Source organism: Felis catus, chromosome E2 (assembly GCF_018350175.1).
Source record: "Felis catus isolate Fca126 chromosome E2, F.catus_Fca126_mat1.0, whole genome shotgun sequence".
Taxonomy (NCBI): domain Eukaryota; kingdom Metazoa; phylum Chordata; class Mammalia; order Carnivora; family Felidae; genus Felis; species Felis catus.
The window spans coordinates 19,912,690-19,930,103 of NC_058382.1; the positions used below are offsets into that span (position 1 = coordinate 19,912,690).

At 50.3% G+C, this 17,414-nt stretch overlaps 1 protein-coding gene across 1 annotated transcript in view; it reads left to right on the top strand.

The window, feature by feature from the left end:
* Positions 1–304: 304 nt before the first annotated feature.
* The window catches only part of RHPN2 (rhophilin Rho GTPase binding protein 2), a 59,477-nt gene continuing 42,367 nt past the window's right edge, over positions 305–17,414 (top strand). The window contains exons 1-2 of the mRNA XM_003997951.6: positions 305–459; positions 13,536–13,651. Coding sequence (XP_003998000.2) covers positions 391–459; positions 13,536–13,651 — 185 coding nt within the window. The 5' untranslated portion in view covers positions 305–390. The remainder of the gene's footprint in view (positions 460–13,535; positions 13,652–17,414) is intronic.

The window sequence follows — 17,414 nt, forward strand, 5'->3', positions numbered from 1 at the left end:
CCAGCAAAGGGGCCGGGTCCCCAGCCCCGGCCTTGCTGCGGCCTCGGAGACCCCCGGCCCGCCTCTGCGCCACAGGACTGAGACAGCAAACTGCGAAGCCCAGATTAGGACCGAGAGGCTCGGAGAAAGCGAGCGACGCCCCCCGGGGCCCCGGAGGCTAGCCTCGGGGGCCTGGGGCGCGGCTCCCCAGGCCAATCTTGAGCCGGGGCGGGGCCTGGGGGCGTGGTGTTGGCGGGCGGGGCCCGGTCTCCAGGGCTCCCGGCCTGGCCTGGGGCGGGGCTGGAGGGGCCGCAGCGCAGGCGGGCGGGGCGGGGGCGTATCCGGGCGCTCTCCCAGACCGACGCGCTGCGGAGCCTCACTCAGTCTTCGCTCCGCGCCCGCGCCGCCAGCATGACCGACGCGCTGCTGCCCGCGGCCCCCCAGCCGCTGGAAAAGGAGGGCGACTGCTACTTTCGGAAGGTGGGCGGCTTCGGGTGGGCGGGGAGCCTACGGGTTCCAGACCTTCTGCCCCCAGGCTGTGGAAGGGGCTTCGGGAGCTCGGGGCCGGGGTCGACCAGGCCAGGAGGGGGAGGGGGCGCACCGGCCTGGGGTGGGCGGGTTAGAGGCTCTGGGCGAGGGCTCCGGGCGGTGGTGTACCGGGCGGCCAAGTGCAGGTGGCTTCCGGGGCTGGGGGCGGGGAGGGGCTCCTGGGGCTACCCCGCACAGGTGGCGGAGGAGGCTAGGGGCCAGGAGGGGTGCCCCGGGTCACCTAGGCCGACTATCCCGCGCCCCTGGGGAAGGGATCAATTCCTAGTTGTGGAGGTGTCCGCGGACTTGCTGCACGTTGGGACCCGAGCCCACCTTAGACCCGAGCGCTTGGCGGGGTGGAGATAGATCACCCCAGGTGGCTTGGCGTTCTCCTTTTGCCTCCAGAACGCTTCCAGTGTCCGCTTCTCCGACTTTTAGAAGGAAGGGGAGAGCTGCCGGTTGGGAGGTGACCTCTGCGTTGCCCCCTTTCTGCCCGAAGTCGCCTGGGAGGGAGTGCGCGCGGCAGACATGAGGGCGCGGCCTCGCCCCTGCTCACTTTATGCTAAAGAGTATTTATCTGATTGTTGGAAAGACCCGCTAAGAGTGCTGGCTTGGCGGGAGATTGTTATTTCCGTGCGACCCTCCGTACGCCCCGCTGGCCCTGGGATAACAGCCCTGCAGCCCAGTCCATCAAAAGCGACCCCAGTTCGCAGAGCTAGGGCGTTGAGATGCCCTCAGGTTGGCATGAAAATGCTTTCGAACCCGGAGACACGGTGAGACTTTCCACCCTGCCTCCTTGTAGGTTCCAAAGAATCTAAAAATAGCCTTCGGAGGTTGGCCAGGTTTGACCCGGTGGGTTGAGAGATTGTTGTTTCTTTATAACCCATAAGACCCAAGGCAAAGTGTGTAATTATAAATAGGGAAGTGAAACTTTCTCAGTCAATTCTTAATTGTTCAAAGCCTAACGATCCAGTCGGTAAATGATCTTGGCATCTTCCTTCTTTCACATGACACAGACTTTGGGCTTTTCTCTTCCTCCAGGAGCAGTGGCCCCAGGGGGTGGGCAGGGGAGGGGAATTGGAAACAGGTGACAATAGAGTGGGAAAAATTCTTTTTGGTTAAATTGCTTTTCACATTAAAAAAAAAAAGAGTAGTTTTAAGGTATATTTAAGTTCAAAGATGTCATCATGGAATTACAGGATTATAACTTCTAATTATGTGTGGCATTTGGGGCAGAGGATCACAGGCCATGGAATTGCAGAAGGAGGTGGAGCCTGGGAATCCCTAGATCTTGGTCCTCAGGCCCCAGAACCTGGCTGCCACCCTGGCAAAATTCCTGTGTAGCCTTCAGCAAGTTGCTGCCTCTTCCTGGGACTTCATTTCTTTCCTGAATTGTTTGTTCTCCGAACAGGTGGGAGTCTGGACCCACGGCAGCATTTGGGGGAGATGACAGAGGGAGGGGTAGAAGAGATGCGGAAGGCCTGTGAGGGTTCCATTCCCAAGTCTTCCAGAACAGGTGTTCCAGGGAAGGATGTGCACAAGAAAGAGGGGATGGCTGGTGGGGGAACTAGGAAAGGATGCAAGGTTGGGTGTATTTTATTTTATTTTTTAAAGATTCTATTTTTAAGTAATCTCTACACCCAATACGGGGCTCGAACTTACAACCCCTGAGATCAAGCGTGGCATGCTCTACTGACTGAGCCAGCCAGGTGTCCTGGTTGGGTGTTTTTTTAGATGCAGTGTCTCTGGTGGTAAATGGGAGAATCTTGGGTATAAAATAAGGTGAATCACTGGTTTACAATTAGAACCATCGCTACAAGAAAAGGAGATCTTGTAATGATCGTAGTGCTACATCATACCAGCTCAAAGAATGTCCTTTGTACCAGAATAATAAAAGGTGTTGATGGTGAACCTTTCTCAATTTGTGATCTGAGCCAGTTTGACCTAAAACGAATGCTCCCTGAATGAAAGAGGTAGATGTTCCACAGGTGAGAAAGGGAGGAGGAGCACTTTAGGTAGCCAGAAGAGCAAGGGCAAAGGCATGGAATTGTGAGCACTTGTGAGGGAGCCCTCTAGGGTGTGGAGGTATAAGTGGGAACCAGGCTGTTCAGGGTCACGCATCCTGCTAAGGAACCTGGGAACCTCAGGGACCCATCAGAGTGTTTCAAGAAGGTCCAGACATGAGAGATTCGTGCCCCAGAAAGCTGAGCGATCTCCGAGTGGGGGATGGGGGAGAGGCAATGGTGGGGAGGTAGGGAGGAGTTGGGGGTTTAGTCTCCTGCAGTTTTCAACATCTCTGCCCTTTCTGCTCTGATACCATTGATGGACCACTGCTGGCTTTTCAGTTATAAAGTGCTGTGTAAACACAGCCTCACCACCCATCCTAATGACCAGCTTGCACCACTAACTTAAACCGGGGGTCCAGGCTGGAGGCAGGGATCCCAGTGAGGAGGTGAGAATGATAGGCAGCAGCAGTGTCCGTGGGATGGGGAGAGCTAACGGATAGGATATGGCGAGGAAGGTGCTGCTGACGAGTGCAGGCTGTCTGCCCTAGGTGTCTGGGTGGATGGCCAGGCACCTCACTGAGGTGGGGGGAACTTGGAGGCTGGTGTATAGGGGCAGGTGGATTTGAGGCCCCCACGACATATCCAAGTGGTGGTCCCAGTGAGGAGGGACCCGGAAGCCATGAAAACACCCTGTCTGGAGATGGGGCTCTGGGGGCACCAGTATAGGAGGCAGTTGGGGTGTTGTGAGAAGGGCCCAAGACAGAAAGGAGTAATACTTCCACTTAGGGGCAGGCAGAGGGATGGGAGGCAAGCCAGAAGGGCTGCAGTATTAAGGAAGCCGAGAGAAGTGATTCTTTTTCATGGAGAGGTGGGGTTGACAAATCAGAAGAGCACTGGAAAATACTGGATTTAGATATTCAGGGGCTTGTTAGTCAATGGGTGGGTAGAGAGTCAGGGGCAAAAGCCAATGAGGTGGGGTGCAGAGGGGAGAAGGGCAGAGAAGGTGATGGGTGCAGTGAGATGGGGGTGGAGGAGAGACAAGAAGGCAGGTTCATTTCAGAATGAGGAAGTCTTTCAGCTTTTTAAAGCTGAAGGTAAGGAAGTTCGGGGTGGAAGGCAGGTTGAAGATTCAGGGGAGAAAGAGAACAAGCTATAGAGGGGTCCCAGGAGGTGAGGGGCAGGGCAGGGCTGGGACGCAGCTGCCGGACAAGCTGGGTGGATGAGCCAACCAGGGGCAGTAAGCGAGGACCCCTGAGGCTGGAGATACCACCAGAGTGGGCTCCCCCATCCCGTTCTTGGACTTTGGAGATTTTGTGCACAGAGGATCAAATTAATTTCTGCTAAAATCAGGCTTCTCTTTCATCCTGTTCCTTATCCTATCGTCTTTCCCCTCCCTTTTTTCTCGAAAATGCCATTCTGCTCCATTCATTCAAAAAGCATTTACTGAGTGACAGCTCTAAGCCTGACCCCTGTCAGATTCTGGGGCAGACTCAACTCCGTGGCCCTTCACAGGGGGCCTCATGTCCTGGGGTGCGGGCAGTGCTGGGAGTCGGTGCTTTGTCCGGATAGCTCAGGCCATGCTTGAATGGGAATCCGCTTCTTTGCTTTAGAACAGAGTGCAAAAAGTTGGGGGGGAGTCTGCGTCCATATTCAGAGCTTCAACTCTGTTTTGTGTGACTCACACACAAAATGGAAATGAATTGTCCAAAAAGCTCACTCTGCCGGCAAGACCTGGACCCTGCACAAGACCATCATTGGCAGAGAGGGAGGTTCCCCAGTAAATCAGCATCTTCTTGGGGTCGTGTAGGACTTGGCTCTACAGAAAGCCCGAGGACACGGACACAGCTTGGCCTCAGGTCAGGCCTCCTGGGCTGGCAGCTCGGGGGGGGGGGGGGGGAGAGGGGGGCTCCCAGTTAAAAACAAACAAACACAGAATACTTTCTGGCCCGTTGCATTGTGTTTCTCTCATCTCTGGCTTCTCACTGATTTTTTTTTTTAATGTCTTTAATGTTTATTTTTGAGAGAGAGAGAGAGAGAGTGAGCGGGGGGAGGGACAGAGAGAGAGGGAGATACAGAATCCAAAGCAGGCTCCAGGCTCTGAGCTGTCAGCACAGGGCCCGACACGGGGCTCAAACTCACGAACTGTGAGATCATGACCTGAGCCGACGTCGGGCGCCCAGCTGACTGAGCCACTCAGGTGCCCCATCACTGGTTTTTCCTTTTGTTTTTCCTTCACGTTAATATGTTTAAATAGAGGCACAAGCTCGGTGGCTATAAATTGCTTTCTTAAAAGAATGACCAGTGGAAATGGAGCTTCTTTTTACCAGATTTTCATGCTCATCTTAATGAACGTGTGCGGGAGAATGGAACAGTGTGTGTTCCGACCTATAGTTAATGCAGAGGAGTGTACGTTTCCAGGACACTTGTCCCTGGAGCTCTCTGGGTGCCTTCGTCCTAAAACCCACAGGAAATCCTCTTCGTGGCCAGGAGAGAAAACCAGCTGGAGACAAACTAGAGAAAGCTGTTCTCTAGGGCTGTTGAAAGGGCCCCGCATAAAAGGTCTTAGCACCTTGTGGAAGGAGAAAATCAGGACAAAATGCTGTATTGTCTGTCCTTATCTCTGCCTCTTCATCCTCTGGGAACACCAATGACCCGAAATGAATTTAGCTCCATTGTTTCTACCCCAGAGCTGGAGGAGAAGTTGTTTCTTGTCCACAGAGGCCTCCAGGCTGGACAGGCTCCCAAGGTTCACTGTGTCCTGATTTATGGTCCCTGTTTACTCTGGGCTTCCTTGAGGCTCCAGCAGAGAAGGAAGAATTCTTTTCTTTTCTTTTCTTTTCTTTTCTTTTCTTTTCTTTTCTTTTCTTTTCTTTTCTTTTCTTTTCTTTTCTTTTCTTTAACCTAGACACTCCTCCTGGTTCCTCCTCTGCACCATTCATCTTCGTGAAGTGTAATTCTGCGTTAGACACATATGTGCGGGGGAGCTTTCTGTGAGGCCCGGTCCGCCGTGCTCAGTGTCAGTCATGGAGGCTCATCAGCGCCAGCTTTCCGGGGTGTCTGGGCCCCCTCCCCTCGGATGGGAAGAGGTGTGTGAAGGTTGCTGATGCTGCCCTCTGCCCCACCCCAGGCACCACCATGGTCTGAGCCAGGTCCTAAAGGCCAGACTGGCTCCAAGTTGATCATGGCCTTGGTGAGCGTCTGCCTGGCTACACTGATACACGCTAGCAGCCCAGAGGCTGTGTATGACAAGCACCTCTTCACGTTGCTGGATCCTGGCCAGGAGGGGTCCCCTGGCAGAAACAGAATTTTCAGGGTGACTCAGAGGAGAGTCATCATGATGAGCTAGCTGTAACAATATAAACGTCTACCTGCTTCCTGGGGCTATTTGGATGGTTCCCAAGACACCACCTGTTGATACCGAGCATTGGTTTTAGCCCGGTCACCACTTCCTTCTTTGGCTCAGGTACTAGAGTCTCGTGACAGGCTGCATTGGAGGTGGCCACAGAGGACGGTGGGATTGCAGGTGCAGCCCAGCCCCAGGACGGGGTGTCTGGCCGAGTGGGCGGCGAGGGGTGCCGGCTGGGAGCGAGGTCTCCCACCTGCAGCACCAGGGGCAGGGGGAGAGATGTGAGTCTTTCTGGACTTTCCGGTCAGACCCACGCAGTTCGGTGTGGCCATATGCCGTTAGAAAGTCCCAGGTTTTGATTGTGTTGTAAGAAGAGAAAAGGGCAGGTGATGGAGAACTTAGGAGTAGTTCCTTTTTGGGGCACTTGGGTGGCTCCGTCAGTTAAGCGTCTGACTCTTGATCTCAGCTCAGGTCTCGATCTCAGGATCATGAGTTCAAGCCCTGAGTTGGGCTCCATGCCGGCCATGGAGCCTACTTTAAAAAAAAAAAAAAAAGAAGAAGTTCTTTTTCTCCCTTGTTATGTGTCTTGTAAAAGTAACATGAATTATTGTGATTGCAGAAAAAAGTAATTACAAAAATGTACAAATTCACACACACCCATACCAGCCCCTCTCCCACACAGACACGCTTTGCAGACGGGAACTGTTAGCTGTGGGTGAGCGCCTCTGACCGGGTGAAATAAGCAGGTCATCAGGTGGGACTGGGAATATATTTGATCCATGGAGATTTGGGTGATGGTAAAAGCTTTGTTACTCATTCAACAGGTTGCACAGTAACTGTGAGTGGTGCGCAGGAGGTGTTGATAAAGACTAGTAGAAGTGACCGCAGGGAGCCTTTAGTGAAGGATCATGGCTAAGTGCTGATTTCATATTGTGGCCTCCCCACCCCCCATGTGAATGGTTGGGGATGCTGGAGAAAAGCAGGTGCTCTGTGATTTGCCGCCCCGGCTCCTGGCAGGGATCCTGGAAGGGCAGGAGGGCTCTTGAAAAACGCTAGACTTTCGTTTTAATTTTAATGGATGTGGAAAAGCTAGATTCTGTTTCATCCAACGTGCCCTGAATCTCCAGCATGCCGAGAAGTTAAATTAGATGTATGTGTGTATTGCAGGGTGCCGCATGCTATTCTGGTGCTTTCTGGCTGACAGCTTCTGGCTAACTCATAAACAAACAATTCTGTTTTCCAAAGTTTGGTGGTTGAGTGGGGGATTGCGTCATCAGGAAGGAGTGAGAAAGGCTGAGAAAATAGAAAACATCTTTGCGCTATAGGAGCAACAAAAAGTACCCTCTTTCCCACGCCCTTTTGTACAGAGGATCCAAAGTTGGCTCTGTGCCGACAGCAGCAAGCCCCATACGGGTCTTGAACTCACGAACTGTGTGAGGGGCTCTCGCTAAGAGACCCTGCCCTGTCACCCTCTGCTCAGTCTTATACCTGACCTGGAGACCCCAAGTTCACACTGTGCCTTCATTTTGCTGGAAAATCGTCTACATGCATAAGCTTTACCTTTGACTGTGGAAGAAGAGCCCATACCGGTTTTCTGGGTAGAGGGGAGTCAGGTGCCGGGCACTGACCTGAGTGGGACCCCGGCCGGGGGAGGAAAGACTGCTCCAGTCCCTCTCTCTGCATCTGCCTTCCCGGTGACCTGGCCTTTCTCCCTTTCCTAGTGTCTGTCTCTGTAGGTATAGGTTGAGTAATCTTGTCCTTTCTTCCAAATGAAGTGCCTCCAAATTGTGCCTGGGTATCGCTTTTAAACACGTATTTCCCAGCTGAGCGATGTGACTGTTCACAAAGGGCATGCCAGGGGGATGTTGGCAAATGGAGTTCTCGCTCTAGGTGAACTGATTCTAATTAGGACTAATTGAAAAATGAGTTGCAGGTGCCAGAAAAATCCAATCCAAAATGGCACATAAACACACTGTGGCACATCCCTACAATGGAATTCTCAGCAATAAAAAGGAGCAAACCACCCAGAAGTGCAACAGTGTGGATGGATCTCAAAGCAGAATATTGAACACAATGTGCCAGACACGGAAGAGTATGTACTGTACGGTTCCATTTCTACGAAGTTCTAGAACAAGCAAAAGTCTATGGTGATGGAAACCAGAGTATTGGTGGCCTGGGGATGATGAAGATATTCTAATTTTTTTTTAACGTTTATTTATTTTTGAGAGAGTGAGTGTGAGAGGGGGAGGGGCAGAGAGAGAGGGGGACAGAGGATCCAAAGTGGGGTCTGTGCTGACATCAGCGAGCCCAATGTGGGGCTTGAACTCACGAACTGCAGGATCATGACCTGAGTCGGGCGCTCAACCGACTGAGCCACTCAGGTGCCCTGAAAAAGTTTGATTGAGGTAATGATTCCAGAGGTTTATACATTCGTCCAAACTCATTGAACTGTGCATTTAGAATCTATGTATTTTATTATACATAAATTATACCTCAATTTAAAAAATGGTTTAGGCAAGAAAGGGAATGCATTGGCTTCTCTAACTGAGCAGTCCAGAAGAATGGCTTCAGGCCTGGCTTGATCTAGGGCTCAGATGCTGCTACTAGCAGTTTCTCAACTCTCTTCCCCCTGAACTGGTATTCATTTTGGGGGAGACATTCCCCTGCTGGTGGCAAAGGCCAGTGGGGGAAAAATGAAGGTGTCTTCCTCATGAGTTCTGATTATCCTCTGTCAGGTGCTCACTCTGAGTCCCTCTGAGGGCCAGGGGCCTTCAGTTTCCAACTGACCAGGCATGAGGTCAGTGTTCTTCTTCTTGGGAAGGAGGTAGGGGAGCACTGAGTGTCAAGGACTATGAGGTGGGAGAGGGGGACCCGGTCACTGTGCCCAAAGTATGCACAGTGATGTTGGGCAGCCCTCAGCCGGGAAGCACATGAGAGGTGTCTGGGGGTTTGCAGGCAAGCTGTCCCAGCCAACATCGCCCCGCGTTCCTGCTGCTGACTGCCTCACAGCTCATCTTAGAGTGGCAGCAGGGATGTGGGCTCGAGTCCAGCTCCCACACTCCCTGCCTTGAATAGCTCACTTAACCTGCAAACCTTAGGACTGTGGGATCTCAAATGCTGTAGCACGGTCCACAACTGGCCATCTGACTCATGACACATGCCCTGTGATGAAGTTGAGGCCTCACTCAGTATTTGCTTTTCTGGGTGTTGGCTGTTGGACCGTCTTCCGGCATTTTAACATTGATGCAAATGTCCACACACAGACTCTGTGTGGTGGAAAGACTCACTTCACTGTAGGACTTGTAGACCATGACCTTCGAGGCCAGGACAGTCCAGCTCTCTGCCCCCACCGCCTCCCTATTCCCGGTTTCCAGGTTAAGCAGGTGTGACAAGTGCTGCCTTGGGCCCTGGCACAAACCTTCGTTCCAGTTGGCAGAAGCTCTCCATCCCGTTAGGAACCCACCAAGAACTGAGGCATGGTCGAGGACTGTGGGTCCCCAGAGAACCGCTGAAGGGGCCAGTGGACAGCTGGCAGCTTCTGGAGATGCCAGGGGGTCTTTATGGCAGTCTTGCCCAGATTTGCTTCTTGGGGCTCCGAGAAGCTTCCACAGTCCTGTGGGTGTTCCTAGTGTTTCCAGCTGGCCCAGCATTCCTACCTGTCAGTAAGAAGTAATGTCATTTTGGTTCTAATTACTCAGTCATATCTAATCCTAAGCATTCCTCTCTCTTATCTAGGAACTTGACTCCGCATCTGTGGGCTAGCCAGAAGTTGGGTAGAGTATAGGAGTAGGAAAAAGTTCTTATCCGTGAACTGGAATGGCAGCTTATCTTAGCTCTGGGAGTGTCCATAAAGGAATTCGTTATTAAAGCTTCTCTGTAAAATGGAACACAGCTTGGGTGAACCATGTGATTTTTGAGTCTGATCAAGCCATCCAGATAAAGCTACCCCTTCATAGTAATTTTAGAAAGTGTAAAGGAAAGAGGAGGGCCATTAGTTTAGGCCTTGAATATTCCATTAGCTTAACAGTAAAGACCTTTTAATCTTATATCTGGAAAAAGATAGTTTTCTGACTTTTATTTTGAATCAGAGATCGTTCGGTGGTTTTAAAGATGTTAACTTTTAAGACCAGTCCAAATCAGATTCTGAATATCTGTGTAATTCGAATCCTGGTGAGTAAGAATGAGAAATCTTGTGGAAGGAGAAGCATTGTAAATTAACCCGGGTCTGACCCACTAGTCCAAAGGCCACTGATATGGGGAATCCTTGAGATTAGGGCTCTGAATAACTCCTCCCTCCTTGGGGTGGAGGCCATAGACCTGGCTGGGGCAGAGGTGGGGCCAAGTGGAAAGGTAGTGACACAACTGGAGAGAAAGGGCATCTTTTCACGGAGTGCTGCCCACCAGCCATTCCTGGGCCGTAACCACGGCACCCTCTGTGGGCAGGACCTAAAGATAAGCCTCTAAAAGGAACAGAGCCCTCACTCAGATTTCAGGGATTTTACCAGCTAGGGTGGGAAGAACACTGTTAGGTTAAAATTCTTAAACTTTTCAGAGTGAAACATTGCAATCCTTGGGGCACCGGGGTGGCTCAGTCGGTTTGAGCTTCCGACTCTTGATTTTGGCTCAGGTCATGATCTTAAGGTCATGGAATCAAGCCCCGCATCAGGCTCCATGCTCAGCATGGAGTCTGCTTGGAATTCTCCCTCTCTCCCTCTCTTTGCCCCTCCCCCCCACACACACTCTCTCTCTCTGTCTCTCTCTCTCTCAAAATAAATTTTAAAAAATTTCAGGTGACCAATAATATATAAAAAAATAAGTTTGCCTTTACCAATAATAAATGCAAATTGTTAGAATAGGATACCTGTTCCAAGTTGCATAGCAAGTTGGCAAAGATTAATGCTTTTCAGGGCACCTGGGTGACTTAGTCGGTTAAGCGTCCAACTTCAGCTCAGGTCATGATCTTGCGGTTTGTGGGTTCGAGCCCCATGTCGGACTCTGTGCTGACAGCTCAGAGCCTGGAGCCTGCTTCGGATTCCGTATCTTGTTCTCTTTCTACCCCTCCCCTGCTCATGCTCTGTTTCTCTCTGCCTCTCAAAAATAAATAAATGTTAAAACAATTTTTTTTAAAATAATACTTTTCAGCTCAACAACAGAAAGATAGCTCCATTTAAAATGGGCCAGTATCTGAATTGATATTTCTCCAAGGAAGATTCACAAATGGTCAATAAGCACATGAAAAGACATTAAACATTATGAACGATCAGGGAAATGCAAATCCAAACCATAAGGAGATATCACACAGATTGTCTGTTAGAAGAAAAATAGTATTATTGATGGTATGGAGAAATTGGAACCCTCATACACTGTTGGTGGGAATGTACAATGGTGTAGCCACTTTGGAAAATAGTTTGTTCCTCAAATGGGTAGGCCCCAAATTAACCACTGACACAACAGTTCCCCTCCTAGGTCTATAGCCAAGAGAAAGAAAAACATAAAAACAGCCACATAAAAATGTATACACAAATAAGCAGCCCTATTCATAACAGCCAAAAAGTGAAAACATCCCCAAATGTCCATCAAGTGATGAATGGATAAATTAACGTGGTATATTCATATAATGGGGGATTAGTTAGGGGCAAAAAGGAATACAGTACTGATACAAGCTCCAACATGGATGAACCTTGAAAAATCATGCTAAGTGAAGGACGCCCATTCCAAAAGACCTTATTTTTGTAAAATTTCATTTGTAGGAAATGCCCAGAATAAGCAAATGTGTACAGACAGAAAATAGATTTGTGGTTGCCTAAGGCTGGTGGGGAGAAGGGGCCGGGAACAGAGAGTGGCTTTCTTTCTTGGAGGATAATTGGGCTGGGGTGCACTGGAGGTCTTTAAGAGGTTTCTAGGGCCATACCTGCCCTAGAAATATACCTTAAAAAGAAAAGTAGAGGTTCATCAAGATTCATGTTTACAAATATGCACCAAATAATAGCAGATACTTGGATGCAATGTAAATGTCTAACTATAAGGAAATGGTAAATTCTTAAAAAAAGATGGTATTATGCAATTGTTAAATCATGGTTTCGGGGCGCCTGGGTGGCGTAGTCGGTTAAGCCTCCGACTTCAGCTCAGGTCACGATCTCACGGTCCGTGAGTTCGAGCCCCGCGTCGGGCTCTGGGCTGATGGCTCAGAGCCTGGAGCCTGCTTCCGATTCTGTGTCTCCCTCTCTCTCTGCCCCTCCCCCGTTCATGCTCTGTCTCTCTCTGTCTCAAAAATAAATAAACGTTAAAAAAAATTTTTTTTAAAAATCATGGTTTCAAGAAACATTCCATGGCAGAGGGAAGTTTCATAATAGAGTGTTAAGTGAGGAATTAGGATAAGCTGTTATGTGCCAGTCTGCAGAAGAGAGTTAATGTAGCAGGTCTGAGGCTGCTATCAGGGAGGTTTGCTTGCAAGGCTGTCCCCTGCCTGGTATCTGGGAACCTGGCTCTTGGGAGCGTTCCCTCCATCCCCTAACTGACAAGGTCGGCTCACTTCCCCTAGACTGATGGCACCGACCGTGTGGTTTATGATGAACACCTGCTGGGAGTGTTCCTGCCCGGAGTCTGGAATTTTGGCACGGGCCAGGCACGGGGTGCCTTTGTGATCAGTTCCCGGTAAAATCCCTGGGCACCGATTTTCTAACCTGGACAGTGACATCTCATTCATGTTGCTGAATTTTTGTTGCTGGGGGAAGAAGGTGCTCTGCATGACCCCCCCCCCCCCAAGGGGAGGGAGAAGCATAAGGAAGCCTGCACATGGGTTGTTCCACACTCTACCCATGTCTTTTCCTCTGTGATCCAGCTCTGGGTCCTTACTAAGCTGCTGTGGTATAGCTGCGAGTGCAACTACGTGCTGAGTCCTGTGAGCCTTAGTGAATCTCTGAACGTGGGGCTGGTCTTGGGAACTCCCAACATTGCATTAATATGAAAAATAATGACATGCACATAAAATACATGAGCAGGAAAGAAACCAATTCGCAGTGGCTGTTTTGGAGTTGCATCGTTATGAGTGACTTTTGTTTTCTTTTATACTTTTCAATATTTTATGTGTTTTCAATTTTGATGTTACTTTTATTTTCAGAAAAGGCTCGTTTTTAAAACATTTCTGTTACATTAAATGTTGTCATTTTTATTTTTAAAGTTTATTTATTTTGAGAGAGAACATGTGAATGCAAGAGAGAGTGCATGAGAGCAGGGGAGGGACAGAGAGGGAGAGAGAGAATCCCAAGTAGGCTCCGAGCTGTCAGTGCAGAACCCAGTGTAGGGCTCCATCCCATGAACCACTAGATCATGACCTGAGCTGAAATCAAGAGTTGGACACTCCACCGACTGGGACACCCAGGTGCCTCTAAATGTTGTCATTTTTATTTTTATTTATTTTTTTTTAATGTTCTATTTATTTTTGAGAGAGGAAGAGACAGAGTGTGAGTGGGGCAGGGGCAGAGAGAGAGAGAGGGAAACACAGAATCCGAAGCTGTCAGCACAGAGCCTGATGCGGGGCTCAAACTCATGAACCACGAAATCGTGACCCGAGCCGAAGTCGGACGCTTAACCAACTGAGCCACCCAGGCGCCCCATAAGCACTGTCAGTTTTAGAGTGGCTGACCTCTGAAGGGTCATCTCTCATTTTCCTTTAGGGTTGCAATCCCCTTGCACAAACTGGCCGAAGCAAACTGCAGAATCAAAGGGCTGCCTTGAACCAGCAGATCCTGAAAGCCGTGAGGATGAGAACAGGAGCAGAAAACCTTCTGAAGTAAGTGTCTGCTGCCTCAGCGGGGAGCCGGCCTCTCCCGGAGCCTATCCATCCCTAAACTCCTCGGCCTGCTTGGCTTCCTCTCTAGCTCTCGGTTTTAACTTTGGGTTCCCTCCTTGTTTCTGGCGCCTGGAGCAGGCCCTTCCTTGCCTGGAGCTTGATTATGTTACAGACAAGTATTTTACCCCGCCTGTTTGTGTGTTTGGGGATGGGGGAAGCCAATGATCACATTCCTGTTTGTTTTCTCTGCTTTCTCTGGGACTTGTCCGTCTGTTTTCTCTGTTGTCTAGTGGAGAAACCATGCCTGGCCTAGAATCACTGCTTGGTAAGTGTTGGATGTAGAAAGGAAGGCAGGAGGGAGGGAAAGGGACATTTCTGTTGCCAGTGTCCAGCCCTCCAATGAGAGGCCCCAGTACAATCCCATGGCCTTGGGGCCCTCATTATTATCCTCTGGTGGTGAAGTAGTTACTTACGAAGCGTAGAACTCAGTGAGGCTTTACCTGTGTCATAGGCAGCTGGAAGCCCTCCCTACACCCCTCAGTGCAACACAAGGCAGTGTGTCAGCCTCCCCTTATGTATAAACGGTGCAGACTGTCTTCTTCCTTCAGAGTTCTGGGGGTCACTCTTGTCAGCCCCATGCCACCTTCTGCACGGGGAGCCAGGGTAGGCGCCGTGCCTGCTGCCTGGCCAAGTGAGACAGGTGCCCCCTGGAGACTCAGAGAGAGATGCAGGGCGCTTGTAGGGACCTGGAGCTTGGAAACCTGGCAGGGAACCCGGAAACCTGGCAGGATGTGGATAATGGGTGTTCCCAATGGGTCACCTGCACTGTTGGAGGCCTTTGGGAGCCCAGAGGCTATTGGGAAAGACAAATACACCAAACCAGGTGTTCACAACAGAGCTGCAGTAGTCTGATGGTCACAGGTATGTACAAGCGGCATGATCATCTCCACACGGGCTGCTCACCTGAGCACCCAGGAAAGACAGGAGGAGGGTTTCTGATCATGAACTTAGGGTACACTTTCAGAATCCATCTGTATTTGCTCGCTAGGAAAGCTGTCTGAGCTACTAGGTGAGGGAAAAGGAAGGTGCCCTATATGTGTATTTTAAAGGGTGTGTATGTTCGCTTTTGTGCACGCATAGGCTTTTTCCAGAAAGTATGAAGAAAGAAGCCGTTAGAGTTGCCTCTTGGGATCAAGCCCAGGGATGGGGTGGAGGTGACTCTTACCCGTAAGGTTCCCGCCTCCAGTGTTTGGGTGTTCTTTTAGGAAGGACATGAATTACTTTTATTCATTTTTCGTGTGAAATCCTGCAAAGGCCCAGAAGATGGTATCACCAACCACCTGAACCTGCCGCTGACTCGGGAGCAATAGTGTTGTGCCTCGTGTAGGCATTGATACTCGTGGACTAGCAGAGAGCACAAGTCCTGGGGTGGCCAGGCTTCCGGGAACCTCTCCTCCAGCTACTTCTGTAGCAGGGTGGAAGCTAAATTGTTACCGGAGGAGACTAGGAAACTTACAACATTTCACCTTTTTTTCTTTTTTTAAGTTTATTTACTTATTTTTTTCTCTCTCTTTTTTTAAATTTTTATTATTTTTGAGAGAGAGAGACAGAGAGACAGCATAAGCAGGGAAGGGGCACAGAGCAAGAGAGGGAGACGCACACAGAATCCGAAGCAGGCTCCAGCCTCTGAGCTGTTAGCACAGAGCCGGACACGGGGCTCGAACTCACCAACTGTGAGATCATGACCTGAGCCAAGGTCAGACGCCCAACCGACTGAGCCACCCAAGTGCCCCAGTTTATTTACTTATTTTTAAGTAGTCTCTACACCCAGCGTGGGACTCGAATTCATGACCCTGAGATCAAGAGTCGCATGCTCCGCTGACTGAGCCAGCCAGGCGCCCCACAACATTTCACCTTGTATTTTATTTTATTATTTTTAAACTTTTTAAAATTTATTACCTATTTTTGAGAAAGAGTGCAAGTGGGGGAGGGGCAGAGAGAGAGAGACACAGAGAGAGAATCTCAAGCAGACTCTGTGCTCAAACTCATGAAACTATGAGATCGTGACCTGAGCCAAAATCAAGAGCCAGACATTTAACCAACTGAGCCACCCAGGTGCCCCAACATTTCATCTTTTAAAATGTCTGGCAATGTCCCTGTCCCCAGAGAAATCTGGACCTGGGGACCATCAGGTCTGCAGTGTAGTGGCCGGCACAGCTTAGGAGGGGTTCTGATTCAGGAGTGTAGGCCATGGGCTGGGCTTGCTGTGCCGGGAAGGGTGTAGGCGCCTTCCCCCTGGTGTGATTTGTGGCTACGGGTTTTGGTTGACACTTCTGAGAGGCCAGCCCTGTGGCTCTGGGGGGCAGGCAGGCAGCCTTGAGTCTGTGGCTCCCCAGGAGCAGACTACAGTTGATTGGCCTGTCATTCACCCAGGAAGTGAATTTCTTGAGTGCCTAGGAAGTAGCAGGCACTGTTTGAGGTGCAAGAGGAGAAGGCTGCTGGCAGTGCAAACGAATCCCTGCTTTCAAGATGCTTAATCTCTTGTGGGGGGGACCTTCCTAACAGCAAACAAGTCCAGTCATGTCAGAGGTGATGCTTTCTAGGGTGTCGATGAAAAGGAAATGGGCTAGAGGTTGACAGTGTGGTGCAGCCTTAGAAACAGGCCAGTCAGGGAGGCCCTCTCTGAACAGGGGCCTTGGCGTTTCTAAGGCACAAACCAGGGTAGTTTTTTTTGTTGTTGTTGTTGTTGTTTTTGGTCTGTCTTGCTTTTTTAATGACACCAGCAAACAGCCTCTCAGACCCAGTGGTTCAAGCTCGTTGTCAAGTTAGCATTTGTTGAGCTGGCAGGGTGGGGGTAGGGTGGGGTTGTTAATGATTTTCGAAGTGACCTGACCTAAAAGTTCAGAGTGGCCCTTTCTGGAGACTGTTGGGAGAGGGAACCCTAAAGGTATTTATTAATCTGACTTCGTTGGCACCAACGGTTTCCCAAAAACAAATAAGGCGTTCAGCCAAGTCCAGCTCTGGCCCCGTGGCTCTCCCTGGGTGTCTGATTAGGTGGCCTGGGTGTCTGATTAGGTGGCTCTCCCTGCCAACAAGGGGTAGTTTAAGTCATAAATTGAGCCCCACTATCCTGTGCACCTGTTTTCAGGTTCCCGGATGTCCCTCCGTAGACCTCAGATAAAGATCGAGCAGTTGGAACTGGGTGGGGTGGCCTTTGGGAAAGCGTCCCCCAAAATGCAGGAAGACAAGGGTCCCAGTGCTTTAGCCGCATTGGTAGGGGGCTGCGACGCTGGGCAGGCCCTGGCAGGAGCCAGGCTTTCTACCCCTTCAAGGTCTCCCTCCTCCTCCTCTGAGCCGTATCGGCCTAGAGTCCATGAGCTTCCTGAGGTTTGATTAGGAAGATAGCAGATATTTTAAATGTACTTTTCCAGGCTAAGCAAGGACAATATTCTCTCTCTTTTCTTAGAACCCTGCCCTCCCTGGAGAAAAGCTGGGGTAGAAATGTGATGTTGTTTCTCTGAAACAGAGATGGTCTTTGTAACATTAAAAGCAACTTGCCACATGGTTTAGCTTTAACTAACTGGGCCTTTGAGCGAGGGCGGGTCATTTAACATCTTTGGGGTTTAGATTCCCCTCTTGTACTGGGAGCTTTGGACTGGAGCAGGACTGGCCCACTGTGAGGCTTACAGAGGCCAGGCCGGCTCAGGAAAGAGTGGAGGGGGCCAGACCCGGTGCTGGGGGGCTGGGGGGCAGTAGGGAGTGG